Source organism: Colobus angolensis, unplaced genomic scaffold (genome assembly GCF_000951035.1).
Source record: "Colobus angolensis palliatus isolate OR3802 unplaced genomic scaffold, Cang.pa_1.0 Scaffold7, whole genome shotgun sequence".
Taxonomy (NCBI): domain Eukaryota; kingdom Metazoa; phylum Chordata; class Mammalia; order Primates; family Cercopithecidae; genus Colobus; species Colobus angolensis.
Window position 1 is genome coordinate 6146840 of NW_012120709.1, and position 24455 is coordinate 6171294.

Genomic DNA, 24455 nt, shown 5'->3' on the forward strand with positions numbered 1-24455 from the left:
TTCCCTCCCCTCTTCCCTCCCCTCCCCTCAATATTACAACTAGTATAATTTTCAAAAACTACTAAAAAATATGAAAGTAACGTTTTTCACACTCACACTGTAATCTGAATTTGCTTGCAGCTCCAAAGGTTTTCAGTAATGTCTTCAAAAGAAACAATTTTCATAAGAATAAAACAGTTTCCTCAAAATTCAGATTTTACTGTATTTTTTCTCTTACAGAATATTCAAAAGCTCTTCCTGGTCTCTCCACTTCATATGCCACTTTGTTAAGAATTAAGAAGAGTTCATCTTCATCTCTCTTTGGTTCAAAAACCAGACCACGATACAGCAGCCCTCCATTGGGAACACTGAGTGCTTCTTCACCTAGTTGGCGAGGGGCAGCTCAGCATTATTATTCCCCCATCAATCTTTATCATTCCTCAGATGCCTTCAAACAAGATGGTAAGTGTCAAAGAAAAATGGCTCCAGATAGAATAAAGGAGGCAAAGAAGACTGATTTAAGACTGTTGCAGTAGAGATCAAGACTATTCCAATAGGAGAGAGTGATTGAACTCAACTCTGCTAAAAATGAAAACAGGAGAGTTTTTAAAGCTGGGGTGAGCTAGTAGAAAATTGGAGGATGATAGGGGAGATACTGGTTAACGTGACTAGGCCATCTGTGTTTATTGATTGGTGCTCATTGAAGTTAGGCTACTACCCTCTCATAGAGACTGGGAGATAGAGACCCTGTTTCTTGATGGTTACATTTCAAATGGAGAGCTCCCAGGCCCTGAGACAGACATTATTGGGTTATAAAAATGACGAGAGCCTGGAAGACTATTTACATCTCAAAGTGGCAGAGAATACATTTGTAGTTGCAGCTTTATAAAGTAAATGCTGTAAGGAAAGGGAGATTAGAAGACTATAGTCATGAAGAAACCTGTCTAAAGTTTATCAAGGTGAGAGGAATGCTAAGCTGTGTTGGTTGTAAGTTAGTCTTATGCTCTAAACATCTTTAAAGGATTTGTGTGCATTATTATTTAATTGCACTCTTTACCAATTCTAATTTAGGATTAAGACTAAATGCATTCATACACTGAAAGTAAAAATAGACATTTTTGGGAGGGCAATTTGACAGTGAATATCAGAAACATAAAACAGACCTATCCTTCAATCCAGTAGTTTTATTTCTGGAAGTGTATTCTGTGGAAGAAAATAATAAACAGAGCACATAATGATATGTATATAGCATATATACTATATGCTTAGCATTACTTAATAGAAAATAAGAAATAATCTATACATCCAACCCTAAGATATAAGTTAAATTAAAGACTGATCTACAGCTATTAGCTTTATAGTTTGAACATTTTCTAGATGTTCTCTACCTTTATCGTTTTTGGATCTATCGACAAAATAATTTCTGGCTCATTAATAGCAAGACAAACTGGCACCTGTTATTACTAGTCTCTGTCCAGTGTGTTTTATATAGAAATGGGTTTCAGTTTTCTCAACACATACATGAAGTAGATGCTGTTACTGCCTTCTATAGAAATGAAAACTCTGGGACAGATAAGTATTTTTCACAATGTCGCACTGTTACTAGGTATCATAGCCAATTTTTATTCACATCAACAATGATTTTAAGACTAGTACACTTAGGCTACATTTCATTTATGACTGATGAAAGAGTAAACATTCAAAGATACATTTTGGAGGAACTTAGATACTGGAAAGATTCTGAGAATGTCAATTAGGTTGTGGTGCCAGGTGCAGGCAAACTTATCCTTTGTGATTATACCAATTGTTGCCATGTGGAGCATTTTCTCATAGTGTTGGCATCTAAATTATATGTAAGCATTTTGTTAGAATTCCAAAAATGTTTTGTTTTCCAAAATACTTAATGTGAGTTTTTAACTATTACCCTTAAGCCTAATATGAAACGTAATCAGTCAGAGATGTGTTTGGATTTGTTTTCTTTAGGCATTATTATCTTGTGGAATGGCAGTAAGGTAGAAAATTGAGTGATCAGAACTATGATCTACTTTTATGGTTGGTATAATTTTCACCTAACTAGTGTTCTGCCTCCTTGTTCTCTAGTGTCAAATGGCAGTTAAAGTGGTCACAATGGTAAATATAAGTATGAATTCAAATCCATGGAAATAATGAGAACAATAAATAATGGGACATAAAATGGAGTCAGCTGTGAGACCAACCAGTTCAAGGTGTCTACTATTAATGCCTATACACCTACTGTGAACTGGTCCCGTTTTGGGTAATTAGCCAGAAAAGAAAGAAAATCTGGTCAATTACCTATTTCACAGTATTTCAAACATTAAAATGGAATTGTTATTCAGTAAAAGCACAACTCTCTGACATGTTGATTAGACAGTTTTTTTTTCTGGAAAATCCTCATTAAGAGTTTATTTGATGTGATGGCGAGTGACCTGAACATGACTTTTACTGTACCCGTGATAATGAGTTTCATCTGTTTCAATAAAGGCAGATGCAACCCAAACAGAAACAACAAAATGAGAAGAAGTAATTCTCTAAAACTGTGCTCCTCAATCTTTACAAATAAAACCTCTGTTAAAATAAGACACGCCTTCAAAGATCAAGGTAGAGTAAGATAATCTCACTTACAAAAAGCTCCCATGTGATGATGATGCTGCTGGTCTGTGGATGATACTGAGTCACAAGGCTCTGGGCTGGGAACCAATTTAATATAAGTTAGTCCTCTGCTAATTTAGTTTAATCCACATTTAGAGTGTCAGGAAGAATGGATAATCTGAGTATTTTCCAAGTAATCTTGCGTAACTGCTATTTTCTCTTCTGAGCATTTTATAAATCTTAGCTAGATTCGACTTTGAGTTCTTTCTCTCTGACAGGAGTCTGACATATGGCTTTTGTCAGGTAATTCCCTTTAGCCTTAATAGAGAGTAAAGCTGAGGTTGACATGCTCTTGTGAAAAATGAGGAAACTAACAGAGCCTGAATAGAAAATCATCCCACTCCTGTTCAGAGTTAAGCCAAGAAATACCCCAGACAGAGCAAAGATTTTTATGAAAAATATAAAGACTCAGCTTGCAGAGCAATTTGGGGAAGCAATTCCACTTCCGGATATACAACTTGGAGAAACCTTCCCATACAAGTACAAGGAAATAAAATGCATCTTTACTGCAATATATGTCTAATAGTAAAGGTTGGAAACAACTCAGATGTCCACCAAAAGGGGAACAGATACATTGTATTTTTTTTAATTTAATGGAGAACTAAAACTGTTAAAGTGAATACAAAGAAAATGGATAGACCTCAAAATAGAGAGTGAACAAGGTGCGTTATGGAGTATTATATATAATTTGATATCACTTACGTAAAACAATGGAAAAATATATCCTACTTATGGATACACATAAGCGGTATAATTTTAAAACATGAACTTGAGATAGCAAGTTGACTACAGTGCTTACCACTGAGGACAAACGGAGAATGAGAGCAGGAAGTAAGTACCAGGAGAGGGAATATACATTATCTTGAGTTAGTGATACTTTATTTCTTGAAAGAAACAATCTGAAATAAATATAATACCTGTAGTGACTAGACACTAAAATGTCTCACAGTAATTCCCACTTCTTGGCATTTACAATGTAATCTCTCACTTTGTTGCCTATGGCTATTAAGTTGCTTCTGGAGAATAGATTATAAATAAAGTAATGGGATATGACTCCCAACAGTGGGTTACAGAAGCCACTGGCTTCCAACTTGTTTGTCTTTTTTGCTTTCTGGCTTGCTCGTATTGATGGAAATCAGCTCATGCTGAGAGCTGTCCTATTGACAGACCCAGTGGGAATGGCCTCTGGCCAACAGCCCAAGAGTAAGTGAGGCACTTAGTCCAACACCCCTAAGGAATTTGAATCCTACTAGTAGTCACGTGAGTGAGTTTACTAGTTGTATCCGTACCTATTCGAATGTTGGGATGAGACAGCTTCCCACCTTGTGAAAGACACAGAGCAAGGGTTGAGCCACACCTGCTTCCCTGACCCACAAAGGCTGGGAGGTAATCAACACATAATCTTTGTTCATTTTCTGGGCTTCCTTTCTACTATTTTTACTATAATTCTATATTTCTGCAGAAAATCATTCTCATAGTTTCATCGCTTTAAAGTTTCCTTTACGTGTTTCCTGTATTTTAAGTTTCCGTGTCACCTTGTGATCATCTCCACAGGTTGGTATTCTTTTCTAGGAAGCCGGTTTCTCCACTCAGCCCAGATTTGTTTATTCAGGTCTTGATTATGCATTCTTCTTTGCTCTCCTTTATATTTTGTACAAGGCCTGCTTTTTAGTCCTATTTGTTACATAAACAGATGCTGCAGAGAAAATCTGTAAAAAAAGGCAAATGCTGCAATTAGAAGAGATAAAATTTCAGTCTTCCTACCACTTGCTCACAGTTTATATTAAATGCATTATACTCTATTCGTTACATTAGAAATTGTGAAATATTTAAAATATAAAGGAAATACTTCATGAAAGCCTCTTGTGACCGTGTCTATTAACTTTATTAAACTTTAATCTTTTCCCAAATTTGCTTCAGTATTTTTTGACATAAAATTTAAGTTTAGTTAAGCAGAATTTTTTGATTTTTGTGTAATGTGATATAGCAATGTTTTCCTTTGTAGTCTGTGCTTTTCATATCCTAAAAAAAAAAAAACCCTTTTTACCTTAAATTTTTATTTTCTTTCTAATGTAAATTTTGATTTTCATATTTAGGTGTTTACATGAGATTATTTTTGTATATAATACAAGGTAATTACCTGATTTCATTTGTTTTCTATTTTTGGAGTACTATGTATTTAACTAATGTCAATGATCTCCACTAATTTGTGAAAGCACTCCCTCATATATTTTCAAACATACTTTAAATCCTTCAGTAACATGGTTTAATGTTTTCGAAAAGAGTTTTCACATCTTCAGTTAAGTTTATTCCTAGATCTCATACAGTTTTTGTCTCCTAGAAAACAATAACATAGTAAGCATAGCATAGTGTTTGTTAAGTTGGTATATAGAACCCCATCACTCTGTTTCTGTTGTCTTTCTGTTTTTGCTCATATGGCCTTGTCTAATAATATGTGTTAGATACTGTATTTGGGAAAATTGCTTGTAAAAATAGCCAGCTGTGTGGTTAGGAGGACCACAGAAAAGGTTTGGTTAAAAGTAGCCGGTATCTGCCACACACTTTGATTTCTTTAGGATGTTTTCATTTTTCCCTTGCTTTCTGTTAGATAGATTGTTTTCTACATTTAATTCCCCTCTCTTGTTTTATATCTTTTTTGCATCATATAACTGTTTCTTTTGTGATTACCATTAACTTAGTCTATAGTGGTTATCAATAATGAAATTAAGAAATTTCCCAAGTATAATGTTATTCCATAATTTTATTTTTTCAAACCTAAAATATTTGCATGCTTTAAGTACTTACTGTTTTTTCTTTTGCTAATTTTCCCTTATTTACAAAAATATGTTGAATAATCAATACTTAATTATATTTTCTGTAACATTAGTATCTATAGTCATAATTTCTTCCATTATAATTTTTCTCTCTGTGTCACTTTTTGGATAAAGCACATTTTGTAGTTAAAAAGGATATCACTGTCGCAAACTATTTTAGTCTTTATCTGTCTGGACATATCTTTATTTTGTCATTACTCTTGAGTGACAGATGATTTGGCAGGGTGTAAAATTTCTGGGTTGATAGTTATGTTCCCTTAATACTTTAAATATCTGCTGGCCTCTTTTGTAGCAGGCAGGTGTGTTATCAATCTAGTTATTATTTTCTTTGTTAATAGACTGCCCTGTGGAAGTTGTTTATTTCTAATGCTTGACACTTTGTACCTTTACTATGTGCTTTCTAAAAGTTTATTTTTGCTTGTCGACCCAGCACTTATGAGACAATTCAAAAGAAAATATAATATAGAAATATAATTTCAAAGAAAATGTAACATCTTTTTTTTCAAATGTGCAAAATCCAGCTATTTTTCTGATTCATCTATTCTTCTAGACTTTTGGTGTGTTATAATTGCTTATTTAGTTTAAGGAAGTCCATTCCTGCCTTTGTATTTTGGAGTATCTTAAGCATATTTATTTTAAAGTACTGATAGATAGAAGTTTAAGTGTATTTTATCTGGAATAAATTCTTATTCCTGTTATTGACTCTGCCCGTTTTTTTTTGCAACACAGAACTTTTTATCTATGTTGTAATTTTTGGTTTTCTTTGCAGGTACATACAGAAAGGAAGTATTTTGTTATTTTATTTTCCCCCTCTCAACTCTGTGTTCTCCTTTTATTTTTAACCAATTTATGGTCACTGCCATCTTGTCCTTCCGAGCTCTAGATAAGAACCAGTTCTTATAATGACATTTTGTGGCATTATAGTTCTGTTTGGGATATTGAGATTCAGTCACTGTGCCTGGGAATAGCTTAATTAAGTTCACAGTCAAGAAGCTCTATCTACCTGCTTTCATCTTTGCAGGTCCACACCTTTCAAAGTACTGTAGCCTCACATGTTCACAGAAACTGACACACATACATACACACAAAAGACATCCAACCTGTTGTTACAGGTATCGTGACAGAGGTATATACAGTATTATTTGGTAACATAGAAGAGAGGCATCAAATCTAACCTGTGTTGTATGATTAAGTGAATCAAAATTGAGGAAGTGATACTGGATCTAAAATATATTGCATGTGTAGAAGTACATTACAGATAAAATAAATCATGTGTTCAAAGGCAAAGAGGTAAGAGAGCACACTCCTGTGTTTAAGGACCTGCATGTTATGTATTATACTTGTAGCAAAGTGTGAATGGCTGCAATGAAATTATAAATAGACTTAGTCTTCTTTTTAAGGAGTCTAAAAATTTTATCAGTATTAACAGCAAGCCTCGATTAATCAGTGGAATCTTTTTAGCAGCAGTTGCCCGAGAGACCTCTGAGCATGCAGATTTAAAATAATAATAATAATAAAGTCTCTGTCGTAGGAGGAAGGAAATAAGGGAGGTCAGAAAGATGCTTTCACATTTATAAAGGAAAAAACTGATAATTATCTCAAGGAAAGCAGTAGTAGCAGAGATAAAGAGAAAATAATACTTTATCACCCTGTATTCTACTAGAGTGTCTCCACATAGGTGTATTTGGTCAGAGCGCTTGTCTTCATTGACTTTGTTTTTTTTTTTTTTTTTTTTAATGTGAGACAGGGCTTCACTCCGTGGCCCAGGCTTGAGTGCAATGGCATGATCTTGGCTCACTGCAACCTCTGCCTCCTGGGTTCAAGTGATTCTTTAATCTCAGCCTCCCTGGTACCTGGGACTACAGGGTCATACTGCCACGCTCAGCTAATTTTTGTGGTTTTTTGTAGAGATAGGGTTTCACCATGTTGGCCAGGATGGTCTTGAACTCCTGACCTCAGGCGATCCACCCACCCTGACCTCCCAAAGTGCTGGAATTACAGCCATGAGCCACTGTGCCCTATCCATTCACTGGTTCTTTTTAAGTTTTATTATGTCTAATTGTTTTCTGTTTGTCCTGAAATGTTTTCAAGATTACAACAGCAATAGCCTGAATCCATTATAGAATTCCAATCATGTGGGATTAAATTAAAAGGTAAAATGTAAAAGAAGACTAGACTAATTCGTTAGAGTAAATTCCAGTAGAAACACGAGCAGCATATAGTGATAACAAATATTTTTGTTAGGTGTGTTTTGGCCCAGAAACGTCTTCATAGAGACAAAGTATATATCTGTAATAACTTACACATAGCTTTGTTTCCAAATTTTTAACAAATATTTTTAGAGGTTTATAAACAGATTGGCTCTAAAAAGTAGCTTAAATGCCCCTTTTATACAATTACTTTACCTCTCTATATTATAATGATAACAATACTCAAAATGCTTTCTGAATGTTTTTGACTCAATTTTTTATGCAGCTCTCTCAACTATTTTTCTTTAATTGGTCAATAACATATTTAGAATAGGATTACAGTGAACATAAAACATCTGTACAGGTTTATTAAATGAAGATGTACTTTTCAAATTTTTTCTGTAGGAGATATTGGCCATCCACTGTGTGGAAGCTGTACATTAACTCATCACAAGACAGTTATTATTGTTTTAATCTCTAAAGTTTTGAAAGTATTTGATAAGTATCCTGACTATATAGCACATTCATATGTGTTATGCTTTCTATGTGAAATAGAATAAAATAATAGTTATATAGATCTTCAGAGATGTGTACAATGATTGTGGTCTAGTACTAAATCAGTAACATGAATAGCTCATTATAAAAGTAATTTGTGGAAAAAAAAAACTTTATGAACCTTTATCTAATGGCTGCTGCTTCTTTGTAAACTAATGATAGCATTCTTTCTTAGTCCATTTTGTCATTCGGTTACTGTATACCACAGACTGGGTAATTTAAAATGAGCAGAAATGTGTTGGCTCACAATTCTGGAGGCAGGGAAGTCCAATACAAAGTGCTGGAATTTGGCGGGAACATTCTTGCTGCATGATCACATGGTGAAGGTGGAAGGGCAGAGAGAGTGAGAGCAAGAATGGATAATGCAATTGCAACAGTAATGGCCTAATCATGTCTTAAAGGTCCCACCTCTTAATACTGTTACAATATCAATTAACTGAACATAAATTTTAAAGGGGAAACACCTTGAAATTATAGTCGATACCCTGCGGTATTTTATTAAATAGAAAGTTAAGTATCAGTGAATATGAAATAGTTTTTGTTTACACATGCATAATCATGGAATCGTTTATCTAAATTTAAGTAAGATATATGGAAAACTAAAAGAACTTTGCATGTATTATTTTACTACCCTCAAGGGAATTTACATTATTAAAATCATGTACCTTTATCTTCAGTGGTCATGCTGATGATGTATTTTAGTCACAGATATTAAATTTTATTATAGTAGTTCACTTAAACAATGACAAATCCCATCTAAATGTGAGCTGTTGTTTCTAATATTCACATATTCATGGAACGTATCTGTACTTGCTATATTCTGTTTCCGGTGAGAATTAGAAAACATCGTGTCTGAATCCACTTTGTTATTTATCATGGTAGTTAGATCATTTTAGCAACCAAAGATATTCCATTTAGAGCAAATTTAGTGATTGTGTTGTGATATTTGAAAAGTGTGACTTACCAAAAAAAAAAAAAAAAAAAAAAGAAGCTTTTGGTTATATTTTATTAGCTCTATTCTTTAACAGATATTCCCTGGTGATACAATTAAAGAAGCATCAAAATTTTTAGTGATCGGCCGGGCGCGGTGGCTCAAGCCTGTAATCCCAGCACTTTGGGAGGCCGAGACGGGTGGATCACGAGGTCAGGAGATCGAGACCATCCTGAGCTACACGGTGAAACCCCGTCTCTACTAAAAAAATACAAAAAACTAGCCGGGCGAGATGGCGGGCGCCTGTAGTCCCAGCTACTCCGGAGGCTGAGGCAGGAGAATGGCGTAAACCTGGGAGGCGGAGCTTGCAGTGAGCCGAGATCGCGCCAGTGCACTCTAGCCTGGGCGACAGAGCTAGACTCCGTCTCCAAAAAAAAAAAAAAAAAAAATTTTTAGTGATCTGAAATAGTGAAAATGCATACTCTAATGTACTTAAAAATATTTGCATAGAGGTTAATCTGATAATTTGCTATACATATGGCCACATTTAGGGAGTATAGAAAAAGGCTGCATTCAGAATTATTGTGTTGCATGACAATGAAAACATGGTTGTGAATACTGTGGACTGGCCCATATTAGGCAAAGAGAATTCAAATGTTGTACCTTGATCATCCCTAGGCTTTATAATATAAAATAATCAAGAAAGGCACAGTAGTTAGTCATTGATACTTGATTGAGGTGAGGAGATGCATATAGTCAATGAATAAAAACTTGTGAGCTGGTCTCATAAAAGAAAGAAGAGAAACGGAACAGTACCTAGAAAGGTGAGTACTGCTCATTGGCATTGAGCAACCGGAAAAGCCCTCAGTATCTACTCTGTTTTCAACCTGATATTGTTATTTTGGATAATAGCTTTGATCCCTTGAAATTGTGTCAGTGCAAACGTTTCATAGACCTAAGAGGTATAATGTGGTTTAAAAAGGAACAGCTGAGTTGTTAATAATTATTCTAAAGTAGTTATTTGAGTACAGAGTGACATTTAAGTGACACAAAAAATTGACCAAGGTTTAAATTTAAAAAATTTCAAGGTAATGTATTGAAAGCCCTTATGAGTTAACACCTCAGACATATACAGGATATATACTTTCAGGGGACATAGGCAGGGATTATTAACCAGAACTGACACTATACCTGTTCCTCCCTCTATAAATATAAACTGGTTCTTGACTTCATCTGTTTTTATTGTTATGATTTTAGTAAGAGTCAATTAAGTGTTGGGTGCATTTCATTCTTCTACTTGTGATGAGATGGTTAGGTCAAGATATTTCATCTTTGGATAGAGGCAGTCTGGATTAAGAGTGATTCAAACTAGATAGCTCAGACTTCTTTTTGGCGGGGGGGAGGCGGGGAGCATGTTCTTGAGATTCAGAGACTGCAGTGCTGTTTTTGGTGGAGAAATGGTGGTCCTTAGAGGAAGCAGACTGTTTTTCTACTAAAGCTAAGCACATAATTTTGCTCTTTTTAATTCCCTCAGTGGTAAACACAATCTTCAGTTTATAAAGCCTCTGTGTCTACACAGGCTTTTAAAATGTTTTGCACTGTCTTCTGACAATTGGAAGATTCCTGCATCTACAAATTTGTTGCCTTATGTTGTCAGTACTTTTGGCTAAATTTTATCATTAACATGATTTATTACCAGATTTGACCTGGCATGTGGGCAGTGGCATCCTGACTCAAAGCAACCCCTTTGGTGACAATTTTCTGTTGTTTCTTCAAAATACTTTTTGTTGATAAATTGTTTTAGAGACACAAGCACAAAATGTAAATGATCTTCTATGAAAATGAGAATTCTGTCTCGGAGGGGGAAAGTGTATTTTATTTGGATGACACTCATTCTAAGTAAAATACATCATGCCAGTTTCCCCAATTTAAAAATTGAGACCATTCTAATAATAACTTTACAGTCTTACGACCATTCATCAAAACTTTGATTTTATTCTCTTATCGTAGTCTTAATTTTAGAGCCATTTATTATTTTATATTTACCTGCTTTTTCACCAATTTAAGTATATGTGATGTGAGCAGATACCATTTCATAGTCTCTTCTTTATTCTCTTTCAGCACTTAGAGTGGTGCATGGTTACTGGGAGCTTTACAAATATTTTTAAATAAGAAGGCATCTATTTAAGAACTGCTTCATTTGTCTTGAAATCCGAATTTAGGCTGAATTTCTACACCATGATAGGATATTTACTAAATATTTTTGAACACAATAGTGTGTTTGGGATTATAATTGGAAAGGAGAAAAGAATAATGTCCACCTTCAACAAGATGACTTATTGGTTTGGCATCCTGTGAATCTTAAGTTGGTGCAAATGTAATTGAGGTTTTGTACCATGAATTTTAAATCATAACTGGGCTCCAATACATCTTTATTAATCAAAATAGGAACCATTACAATCAATACATTTTTGCCAATGAAAAATAAATTTGTTTATTCCTGTAGCATAATAATCCGTGCTTCAGGATTCGACAAACTCTTGGAAAGCGTTTTCTGCATCTTGCTGGTTGTGCAAGCATTTTTCCTGCAAAAAAATTGTTGATGTGATTGAAGAAGTGGTAGTTGGTGGGCTAGAGGTCAGGTGAATATAGTGAATGAGGCAAAATTTCATAGCTCAATTCGTTCAACTTTTGAAGTATTGGTTGTGTGACATGCAGCCGGGCATTGTGGTGGAGAAGAATTGGGCCCTTTCTGTTGACAAATGCTGGCTGTTGGCGTTGCAGTTTTTGGTGCAGCTCATCAATTTGGTGAGCATACTTTTCAGATGTAATGGTTTCACCTAGATTCAGAAAGCTATAATGGATCTAGCCAGCAGTAGATCACCAGTAACCATGTTTTTTTTTTTTTTTTTTTTTTTTGGTGCAAATTTGACTTAAGGAAGCGCTTTGCAGCTTCATCTCCATCCAACCACTGAGCTGATCGTCATCAGTTGTTGTATAAAATCCAGTTTTCGTTGCACGTCACAATCTGATAGGGAAATGGTTGATTGTTGTCGCATAGAATAAGAGGACACTTCAAAATGATGATTTTTTTGGGGGGGCGGGGTCAGCTCATGAGGTACCTGCCTACTGAGGTGTTTTACCTTTCCAATTTGCTTCAAATGCTAAATGACTGTAGAATGGTTGACACTGAGTTCTTCAGCAACTTCTCATGTAGTCGGAAGAGGATCAGCTTTCATGATTGCTCTCATTTGGTCATTGTGAACTTCCAATGGCCACCCACTGAGTTCCTCATCTTCAAGTTTCTTGTCTCCTTTGCAAAACTTCTTGAACCACCACTGCGCTGTACATTCGTTGGCAGTTACTGCGCAAAATGTGTTGCTGATGTTGTGAGTTGTCGCCGCTGCTTTATGACCCATTTTGAACTCGAATAAGAGTACTGCTTGAATTTGCTTTTTGTCTAACATCATTTCCATAGTTTAAAAAAAAAAAAGTAACAAATCATTAGCAAAAAAGCAAGAAATGCCCATGAAAATGATATATAACATAACCACATTTAACAATGCATCCCAATATCCAGTGGCAAACCCCAGCAAGGCAAAAACTGCAGTTACATTGGCATCACCCTAACACATGGAGTTGGTGCACTTTGATTGTTTTCATAAGTGATAACATTACTGCATCCTCTGACCTATCTTTTATAGCTGTACGAAAGTGATGAAAACCTATTAGACTTGCACTTTATTTAAGTTTTGTGTACAATGAAATGCTACACTACCCATGAAACATTCATCACTATGCTTGTTAATAAATAATGCTCTTCAATTCTTAGAAATTCTTGGAAGTTTTATGGTTGATACTTGTTTAAGTTTCATAAACTTCATTTCAGTGTTGAAAGACAACTGAAAGTTAAAGGAAGATCTGGACAATTTCTTTAAGAATTCATCTAAGATACATGGTGCAAAAAGTTTTTCTCACCTTGTAACTATTTATGGCCTCATAAAATACAATTTCTGGTTAACACTTCAAAATTTCTTCAAATCATCACATGGAATATACTAATGATCATTAAAAGGGCATTTCTTAACATTTTATTGGGCATGATAGGCTGCTATTTCCTTTATATGATATTACTGATACACTTACATTACATTATATGAGTAAGCTAATCACAGTCATAAATTACAGCTAACCAGCAGGCAGAACGGTTGGAGCCTGGCATTAGATGCAATCCCTGAGAAAAATCAGCACAGAAGTTGATGTTTAAAAAGAAGATTTAAACCTGAAAGGCAGATTTAGAATTGAGGGAGACATGATAACATTGGGTCATGATGCAAGAAAACAGTCGAAACAGTGATCCAAAACCAAAAAGCAAGCCTTCCGAGAGAACCTGGCTGCGGGAGTCTCAGATGGATGATAATTAAAATGTCTTGGAAGGAAGGAAGTTTTAAAGTTAGTATCTGGGTAGCCTATCAGTAAGGGGCAGAAGTTTTGGAAGGAGTTAGAGAGAGTCAGACAATAACTTGATCCTAGGGCAGGACTCTATAAAGGAAACTATTGTCTGCATAACAAGATAATATACAGACAATCCCTAATTGAAGGTAGTTTGATTTACAATTTTTTAACTTTATGATTGTGTGAAAGTGATATGCATTCAGTAGAAACCATACTCTGAGAACCCATACAACCGCTCTGTTTCTTACTTTCTGTAGAGTTTTTCAGTAAATTACATGAGATGATAAAACTGTATTATAAAATAATCTTTGTGTTAGATGACTTTGCTTATGTGGAGACTAATGTGAGTGTTCTGAACAACTTTAAGGTAGGCTAGGATAAACTCTGATGTTCAGTATATTAGTTGAATTAAATGCATTTTTTAATTACAATATTTTCAATTTATGATAGGTTTATTGAGGTGCAGTCTTATAAGCTGAAGAGCATCTGTACTACTGCTCCTAGAAACTTCACTTGGCGATAGGGAGATGGGACTTCCAGAGTCATAATTTATAGTAGAACTGGATCTTCCTGTTCAAGATCCTCTCAGAAAAGACTCCTGCCAACAGCAGGCTAACTTTAGGCAGCCATCGTCTCCTGATTCTTGCTCTAGGTCAGTGATTCTCAGTTGCTGTATCACCACCTCCTTCAATGTGTTTCAGACATTTGTGAGGGTAGTCTCAGCTATTCAAGGATATTACTTTCATTTAGAAAGTAGAGACCAGGAATTCTAAATGTCCTATGATTGCAAAGCACAGAATTCTTAAGTGTCCTGGCAGGCATTTTTTGTGAGTGAAAATTCTCTTTATAATTATCTGGTAAAATAATCTTGACTTGATATCATATTACTTGATATTATATTATGTGGTATTTTTAAATACAGTGGATATTTCAATGCAAACACTATACGAATTACAAGATTATGCTTAGTTTTGTTCGGAACTTAACCAGAGGTTTCTGTCCATTTAGAAAACATACTACCTAACACCAGTGAACTTTGAGTCACTAACTCTAGATACCTGGATTAGTTTCCATTTGTAGATGCTGCATTCATGGGGATTTTGTGAACAAAAGCTCCTGATTGCTTCTTTATGTTGTCTATTATAATTCTGAAAACGTACATACTGAAAATGTACATTTTGAATTAAATATTATTTTAGGCTGGGCACAGTGGCTCATGCCTGTAATTGCAGCACTTTGGGAGGCTAAGGTAGAAAGATTGGTTTAGCCTAGGAGGTCGAGGCTGCGATGAGCCATGATTGTGCCACTGCACTCCGTTCAGCTTGGACGACCGAGCAAGACCTTACTTCAAGAAACGAAAAAACCAAACCACAATTTTACAGTAAACGACTATACCTTTATTTGTCCTTTTAAAATCATTTTTAAAAGAATTACTTGCAGGTAGTTAGAATATTCATTAATTTTATCTGACAGTCACAAAGGGAGAGTATAAAATAGTTAAAATTCAAAAACTTTGAGAAACTGCTAGATGGATGTAAGGTACTTTTGCTCCATTTCATATTGTTTTTCTCAACTTGGTGAGACTAGGATAGACGGGGTTACTGCTAAGGCTGGGGGATAACAAAAGAGTAAGGGAGGAACAGGAGTACATACATATGATTTTATAATTTCCAAGTTTAGTTTAAACATCTCTGATTTATGCTACTCCAGAAGACTGTCTCCACAGCTAGCTCTTGGCTTGCCTCCATAGTCAAGACCATTTTGCCCTAGCCATTTAATTGATACCTTGTTTTTCTGCTATAAAGCTGCAAGAGAGCAATCCAGAGTAATTCAGGAGTTTCCCTTCTTGTATGTCTACTTTCCATTTTTCAGTTAACTGTTTGAAGACCTGTTGCTTCCATGATGCAAACTCCTTTCAAAAATTTTATGTTCCCCTCCAAGGAGACTCTGTCCTTTACCCAGCTTATTGAGTCCTACTTTGCTGTATGTGGTTGCCCTGTGGTGGGTAAGATCAGTACCGTCACTACCTAAAATTGGTTCAGAAGCAGAAACTGATGATGACACATGGGTTCAAAAAGTGTATGAAGAGATTGATTCTTTGTAACAGGAGGCTTTCTGAGAAGACACATTGGTATGAAAACAGCCTGAGTGAAGAAAGTAATGAGTGGCTTGGGTTTTTAATTGTGGTTGTGAGGTAGGGTTGGGATAAGGGTTCCTATGTGGGCCAGGGTTTGTGTGGTGTAAACTTCTCCCCTGGAGTCAAGGCAGGAGGTGCCCAGCTTCTGACCCTGCCCAGAGGTGAGGCAACAGGGAAAGGGCAAATAATGTGGCTGGAAATTTGTCAGTGGTGAAAGAGCTGACATAATGTCAGATTTTTAATTACCTGAGTCTGTGGTAAACGTCAGTCACTTAAAAATCCAAAACAAGAGCCACAGCAGCACCCAAACAACATAAATGTATCCATAATAGCACTGGGCCTTCTAGAAGGGTTAACAATAGGATTTAGGAATGGAAACATAAGGATGAAAACCGATTTTCAGAATATGGCCATATGAAGAAGGCTTGGAGCTCAAGAATTAAGTAGAAAGCTAATTTAAAACACTGGAGTACTGTAACTGGTCAAGCTAAATATATGGTTGACTGGTTAAATACCTCCTGTCATAGGCCGTAGGCCTGGAAATATATGCTAGCTAAGTAGTAAGCAATGAAGTGGTCTGAACTAGAGAAGATGGTTATCAGCAAGACTGTAATCTAATTGTTACAGGAAACAGGTCCAGATACAGACCCCAAGAGAGGATTCTTGGATCTTATGCAAGAAATAATTCAGGGCAAGTCCGTAAAGTGAAAGCAAGTTTATTAAGAAAGTAAAGAAATAAAATAATGGCTACTCCATAGACAGATAGCCCCAAGGGCTGCTCGTTACCCATTTTTATGGTTATTCCTTGGTTACATGCTAAGCAAGGGGTGGTTTGTTCAAACCTCACCCTTTTAGACCATATAGGGTAAGTTCCTGACTTTGCCATGGCATTTGTAAAGTGTCATGGTACTGGTGGGAGTGTAGCAGTGAGGACGACCAGAGGTCACTCTCGTGGCTGTTTCTGTTTTGGTGGATTTTGGCTGGCTGCTTTACTTTAGCCCGTTTTATCAGCAGGGTCTTTATGACCTGTATCTTGTGCTTATCTCCTGTCTTATTTGTGACTGAGAAGCCTTAACCATCTGAGAATGCAGCTCCGTAGGTCTCAGCCTCATTTTTCCCAGCCCCTATTCATGATGGAGTTGCTCTGTTTCAAACGCCTCTGACATGATGATGATATACAGTTCAATGAACTTTGTTTCCTGATGAAATTTCATCTTCTTTAATAGTTAAAAATGATTTTATTTTAATATAGTATTAGTCAACATAAGAAACTCTGGACACTGTAACAAATTACTTTTTAACACAATAACGTATTTCTTTTGTATTCACATCACATTCTGCTTAGTTGTTGAACGAGGTACTCTCCGTATGGAAAGTTTTGGAACCACATTCAGTTGATCTAATATCTTTGATATCTACTAAAGCCTTATTGGCATCTTCTGCTCCTTTACCTTTAGAGAATTGACAAATGAGAGAGGATAAAGGGTCGTGCGTGATTTTTTTTGTAGCCAGCCCTGGATTGTACATACAACATGTCAGTCTAGAATTAACTGACATGGCCCCATGTCAAACCTAAAAAAGGCCAGTAAAGTGTCCCAGTGTTGCTAGGAAAAGGAAATGGGATTAGGGAGCATTTAGCCAGTACTTGTCACATGTGAGTTAAAAAAAACCTATTAAATATAACGTGATAATGATGACATTAAAATTACACTCTGATAATTTTAACATCACGTTTAAAGTAGGCTCTTAGGAAATACTTCTTTATTAATTGATTATGGTTAAAATTATTTAAGGTCAGTTCTGTGGGTTATATAGAAACAGATTTGTTTTAGTGAAAGCTAAAAGTAAAAACTTCATTTTGGTTAATTTCTCATTTTTCATAATATTTTATTAGTGGAACTTAAGGTATTCTTAGTACCTTAAGTTAATCTTAAAAGATATTTTAAGATTAAAATACGAAGTTTTTAAATTAAAATATTTTAATCTTAAAATATGAAGTTTATAAAATATAGAAAATATGACCATTTCTATGAGTTAGTTATATTGACATGCAGGTAAATGTAATTACCAGAAAATCTGGAGTAAAGTACATCTATTATGGAGTAGACTTGAGTAAAAAACTGTCCTCATCTAGGACACAAATTTATGGTTTTAATTTTAAGATGAGCTTCATTTTCAGACGATAATCTGTTATGACCTCACATTTTACTGGAGCTAAGACTGGATATAGATCCCACAGAGATTTTTAGAAATGATGCCTGAAATGAATCATTCTTCTTCCAGTTCTGAAAGCTTATGGCTGAATGATAGCATAAAAATCAAACATCTATAAGGTATTTTTATTTTCTCCAGTATCACACTTTGTAAATGATACTTTTATCTCTTATTTTTTGTTTTTTTATTTTTTATTTTTAAAATAATTTTCTTGCAATTAATATAGGGAGAGGAAAATGGTTTATTAGTTACCTATTCCTATATTTAAAAAATCCTCAAAACTTAGCAACTTAAAACAACAGTGAAGCATTTTCTCTTCAAGTCTGAAATCTGAGTAGCTTAGCTGGGAGGTTCAGGCTCAAGGTCTTTCAGGAGGTTGCAGTCAAGCTATCAATTATAGCTCCATTCTCATTTGAAAACTCCACAAAGGGAGGATCCACTTAAAAATTCACCTGTGTGATTGTTGGTAGGCCTCAGTTTCTTGCTGCCTTTTGGCGAAGCCAGATATTTCAGTTCCTTATATGTCGGCCTCTCCACAGTCTGGAAAAGTATCCTTTGGATATGCAACTGTCTTCTTCTTGAGGGAGTGACCCATGAGAGAGAGTGTACCCCAGAAGGAAGCTGCATTACTTAGTATTAGAAGTAATATAGTATACTTTTTGCTTTTAGTTAGAAATAAGTCATTAAATCAAGCTGACACTCATGGGGAAAGAAAGAAAGCTCAAGTCCTTGAAGGGAGGATTATCAAAGAAATTGTAGACATATTTTTTAAACTATCCCAAGTAGCTTTGGGAAAATTCTTCACAAGTTAATTGGTCTAAAGATGGTAGAAAAGGCATGTTTACTTTATATCATTATTTTGAAATACAATTAAAAGATTGAAAAGGAAGCATGAAAAGGTTACCTTCATTGAAACAAGGAAAAAAGACTTGAAAATAATGAGGAAAGAAATATCCAACAATTGCCTTTGTCCTCAGACTTCAGGACAAATACCAATTTGCCTAATGGTAAGTCATCCAGCCCTTAAAAGAAATGTGTACTCAATTGTTCATTAATAAATGTAAACTAATCGGTTGAGGAAGTCTGTGTAAAAGTTGACAAATGACTCAGGATACTTCAGAACATTTGGAAGGAGGCATTAAAATAAGAACTACTCTGACAAGCCTTAAATATTTCTTTTTTTCAATCTAAGTTTTTGTTTGGGAGGACCATTGAAGTTGAGGCAGAGGGAAGGAGGCAAGAGATTCAGAAATCGTCAAATTCTAGTTAGACTCCTAACCTGAGGATATTGCCCTGTGAACCACGCAGGTGTTCTAAAAAGGAAATTGGGTTAATACAGATACATAACATCTATGCATTCAGATATTACAGATAATCACATTACTAACAACAGTTTAAAGAAGCAGTACATGAAACCAAAGTAGATATAAGATAACAGAAGAAATGATATATAAATATTGGAGCTCAGGAAACAAATGGAAGAGAAAATGATTAAAGAGTTGAAACTCTTATTAGTAGTAATATAGTTGCACCTAATTAGATAGTAATATAGCAACCAAACTCAACAAAGTCAAATAAAAAAGAAGATATAGAAGTCATTACACAGTTTATGGAGAAAACTATGTTTTTTTTTTTTTTAAAGAAAAAACAAGGTATGTCTAATTGGTCTGAGGAGAAAAGAGCAAATGAGAAATAAATTTTCCTGAAAAAATCATAAGACTGAAAGTTAAAAAGGCCATCTGAGTCACAGAAAAAAAAAAGACATATCCACCAAAATTATTGACATTCAAGGGTGGGTAAAGAGTCCTGTGGGTGTCCATGTATAAAATCCGGTCACTTAAAAATGATGAAAGTCAGACCGGAGTCAGACTACTTCACCATGGTAATGTCCAATGTTACCAGAGGGTGGAAAAATACACACAAAATCATTAGTGAAATTAGTAGTGAACATGTAATTTGATATCTACCAAGTTGTCTCTTAATGATAAAGGCAAAATAGATATATTCTTGACTATGCAAAAAGTAATACGGCATACAAGAGCTTCTTTTTGGTAAAAAATAAGGAACTTAGAAATGGAAAAATCATGAGAAGGTACTAAGTATCTAGTCTCATAATAAGAACTATTAATAAGAAATTTTGTAAAATATGATAAAATTGAGAAAATTTAAGAAGTATACTTGAGAAGTTCGTCATTCTTTGTAGCAGAGAATAAACAGATTATTTCCAAATTGAAACAATTCTTTTCTATACACACACACACACATATATATGTATATATATATTTTTTGGATGGAGTTTTACTCTTGTTGCCCAGACGGAAGTGCAGTGGAGCGATCTCGGCTCACTGCAACTTCCACCTACAGTGTTCAAGCGATTCTCCTGCCTCAGCCTCTGAAGTAGCTGGAATTACAGGCATGCACCACCATACTCAGCTAATTTTGTGTTTTTGGTAGAGATAGGGTTTCACCGTGTTGGCCAGACTGGTCTCAAACTACTGACCTCAGATGATCCCCCCACCTCAGCCTCCCAAAGTGGTGAAAATACAGATGTAAGCCACCACACCCAGCTATTTCCTATGTAGATTTAGCTAATTGTTTTCTGTCTCAGTTTTGTCATCTCTAAGATAAAAGGACTAACTATTGCCAATGGTGATTGTGAGTGTTTCGTGGTATTATGCATGAAAAGTATTCAGCATAATGTCTGGCATATAGTAATTATACTAAAAGTAAATATTAGTTATTATTGATCACAATTTATTCAGTGCTTGCAATATACAAGGTATTTGCAAATGTTAATACCAACTGATATTCATACTAATATTGTAAAGTAGGCATTATCATCCACAAATAATACACGAGTAGCAGATAATCAAAGATGTTTGGTTCATGGCTAAAAAATACTAGTACTGGAATTTGAACCTAACTGTGTCCAAATCTAAAGCTCAAGGATTGTCTATTGTATAAATATATAACACATACTTATTATATGTGAATTTTATGCAACATAGGTATTTTTAATGTTTAAATCATAGTTTTAATGTGTAAAGATCAGAAACGGTTATTCACAATGTAATTGTGCATGTTAATTCTTAAAATGTGATTTATACAAATTTTGACATAAAAATTTTTAAAATTTTTCCAAGTTTTTATAAATTCATAATTCGACAACAAATATAAAATTTTGACAATAATTTTCTCTAGTTATTTATTAAATCATCTATTTTCCTTTTCCATGTTGAATAAAAGTTTTAATTGACAGCAATATAATTTGGTACTGTGAAACACATTTTGGTTATTTTGGTGTAATATTTTGCTATAGCTTAAAAAACCTGCAGCTAGGCCAGTTGAGGTGGTTCACTTGTGCAACCCCAGCACTTTGGGAGGCCTAGATGGGTGGATCACTTGAGGTTAGGAGTACAAGACCAGCCTGGCCAACATGGCAAAAACCTGTCTCTACTAAAAATACAAAAATTACCTAGGCATGGTAGCTGGAATTGCAGCTACGCGGGAGGCTGTGGCAGGAGAATCTTTTGAACCCAGGAAGCAGAGGTTTCAGTGAGCCAAGATCGTGCCACTGCACTCCAGAAAGAGTGGGAGTGAGACTCTGAAAAACAAACAAAAACAAATCCTGCATCTAGGTTATCTAGGACTCAAAATATCTGCCCGTACATGCTCATAGTGAGTGCTCGGTTTTTATTTGGTTTAGAATACTATGAAAACTCCTGTTTTACTTCGCCAAAACAAAATATGATATAATATATTTAAAGAAAGCAAATCATTTGACTCTGAATTTGTTCTTCTAAATATGAGGTGTATATCTTTTCCCAGAAGTTTATTTAGCTCAAATTTCCTGGAACATTTATTTTCATACTTTTTTCTTAATATTTTCTTGTGATTATCTGCAGAAGATATAAACTTCTGTTTAATACAGGTATGGGAAATACGTCTTTCCTGAAATCATTTCTCTATCTTTATCTATAGCAGTGTTTTTAACAAGGGTCATTTTGATCCTAGAACACATATAACAGTGTCTGGATACATTTTTTATTATTACATGGTGGAGAGAGATGCTACTGGAATCTAGTGGGTAGAGGCCACGGATGCTGCTAACCATTCTACAATGTACAAGACAGCCCCCACTCAACAGAAAGATCTGTCCCAAAATGTCAGTGGTGCAGAGACTGAGAAACTTGATCTAGGGATATTATATGATCAAATTCATGATCAATGAAAATTAAGCACAAAAAGTTTTACTTTTTCAAAAATTCACAATTCAGGATGCTATAGATCTTAGATATGCACACAATGCTCTGAATGCTTACATAACCATGGGCTAAAATAACTTACTTGTATGCTCCTCTGTACGTTTACTAATCATTTCTCCAGCTGACTTAGTCTAAAACTTAAGTCCAAGTTGACATTTAAAGTCCATTTTTAGTCTTACTTTCTTCATGAAATTTTCATTAGCTTCAAATTACTTTTATCACACACAGAATATCTCTGAGTATTAGCTAACTAAAATAGAATCCAGTACCCGGTATATAGTAGGCAATAAATTTATGTGCTCTTCCCACTGGCCTCCACCTCCTTTTATGACTTTTGTCTTCTGATCTTATTGACTATTTAGTTGTATAAAGTTTTGCCATTTTAATTAAGCTGTGTTTTGTGAAAGCATGTCTTATTTATTCCATGAAAATACCTTTGTTTACGTTACATCATTTTTTTACACTCCAGAATTGTTAGCACTAAATGTAGTGAATTAATGAAGAATATTAACAAATTGCAAAAGGACCAACATTTTCATACCTGTAGTTCCTAAGCTGAGTAGTGACACAATATTAATGTATTACTTTTGCGTGTGTATTATTTTTAGAATTCTAAGAGTTTAGCAAACTATCAGGTTTTTTAAGATTATGTTTATGCTTAATATAATCCTTTAGTCTGATTTTGAAAAATGAAAACAGATATATTTAAAATATAAATATCTGAGGTATTTGTTTTTATGTATTATATCTTTAACAGCATTTTTACTTGATTAAAAATTACATTTGGTTCTTTACAATTTAATAAAACAATGCAATTTTCTAGCTATTCCTTTTGGGAATTTATCTGTTGATTACAAGAAAAGAGCAAGAATTTTGAATATAGGTAAGACGGAAAAGAAAAAAACACAAAATATCTTGCTAGTTTAACGAAGTTTAAAACGTGTCTGTTTTGTCTTTACAGAAAGTGTGGACTATGGGCCAGTTTTTGTACAAGAACCAGATGATACTATTTTTCCAACTGATTCTGATGAAAAGAAGGTAGCACTGAATTGTGAAGTTCGTGGCAATCCAGTTCCCAGTTACAGGTAGGAATTCACTGTTAATCATTTTTCTTAAGCGTTAAAAACTTTCCATCAGTGATATTCTGACACTCCCAGAGAGGATTATACATATTTGTCTTCTGATTTTTCCTAAGATGGCTTCGAAATGGAACAGAAATAGATCTGGAAAGTGATTATCGCTACAGTTTGATAGATGGCACCTTCATTATAAGCAATCCAAGTGAAGCAAAGGATTCTGGTCATTATCAGTGTCTAGCAACCAACACTTTGGGGAGTATTCTTAGTAGAGACGCTATACTTCAGTTTGCCTGTGAGTAAAATATATCATTTTTCAATATATATGTGTGTATACAGTATGGATTTTTAAACTTTAGTTCAGGAAAGAAAAGCTTAGATCTCAAAGTTTTAAATGTGGTAAAACCACGGTAAGACATGGTAAGAATTTGAATTATGCAAACAGTTCATTTCTTCTTGGGGTATTTTGAAATTTTCTGAAAGATGTGCTGTCTTCAAAATAAACCTGATATACTAGCCTGAGAGGTCAAAGTCCTTTTCATTAAAGTAGATAAAGTTCTAGAAGTCATAACAATGTATTTTGAAACACACCACTTATTGTGTATTATTTTTAAGTCTTTGAGTTCAAATTAAGCTTTCTTTGAGAAAAAAATTTATAATTCAAATATCTTTTGAAATCTGATTCTCTCCATCTCTTTTTTAAAATACCTACTATTGTCTTATCTACTATAGTCACCATTTGCTATGGATTTCTAAGAATATAAGATAGCATATTCTAAAAATTCTGGTTATATTCAGGTAGCAAAAAATACCTCTGAAATGCTAATATTTTAGATTTTGACTATGTCTTCCAGATGTCCCAATTTTGTATTGCAAAAAAAGATACCATATCTGGCTATACAGAGATAGATACGCGCACACACATACACACACACACACACAGGAATATAAGCATTTCTAAAGTAGATAATATACCCGATTAACTGAAAATTAGCCGGGTGTGGTAGTGGGCGCCTGTAGTCCCAGCTGCTTTGGAGGCTGAGGCAGGAGAATTGCTTGAACCTGGGAGGTGGAGGTTGCAGTGAGCCGAGATTGCACCACCACACTCCTGCCTGGGCGACAGAGTAAGACTCGGTCTCCAAAAAAAAAA

At 34.8% G+C, this 24455-nt stretch overlaps 1 protein-coding gene across 2 annotated transcripts in view; it reads left to right on the forward strand.

Moving 5' to 3' along the window:
• CNTN5 (contactin 5) overlaps positions 1 to 24455 on the forward strand; it is a 1321567-nt gene that overhangs the window by 783204 nt on the left and 513908 nt on the right. For both annotated transcript variants that reach the window (XM_011926604.1, XM_011926603.1), the window contains 3 exons: positions 220 to 441; positions 23191 to 23314; positions 23425 to 23600. In XM_011926604.1, coding sequence (XP_011781994.1) covers positions 220 to 441; positions 23191 to 23314; positions 23425 to 23600 — 522 coding nt within the window. The remainder of the gene's footprint in view (positions 1 to 219; positions 442 to 23190; positions 23315 to 23424; positions 23601 to 24455) is intronic.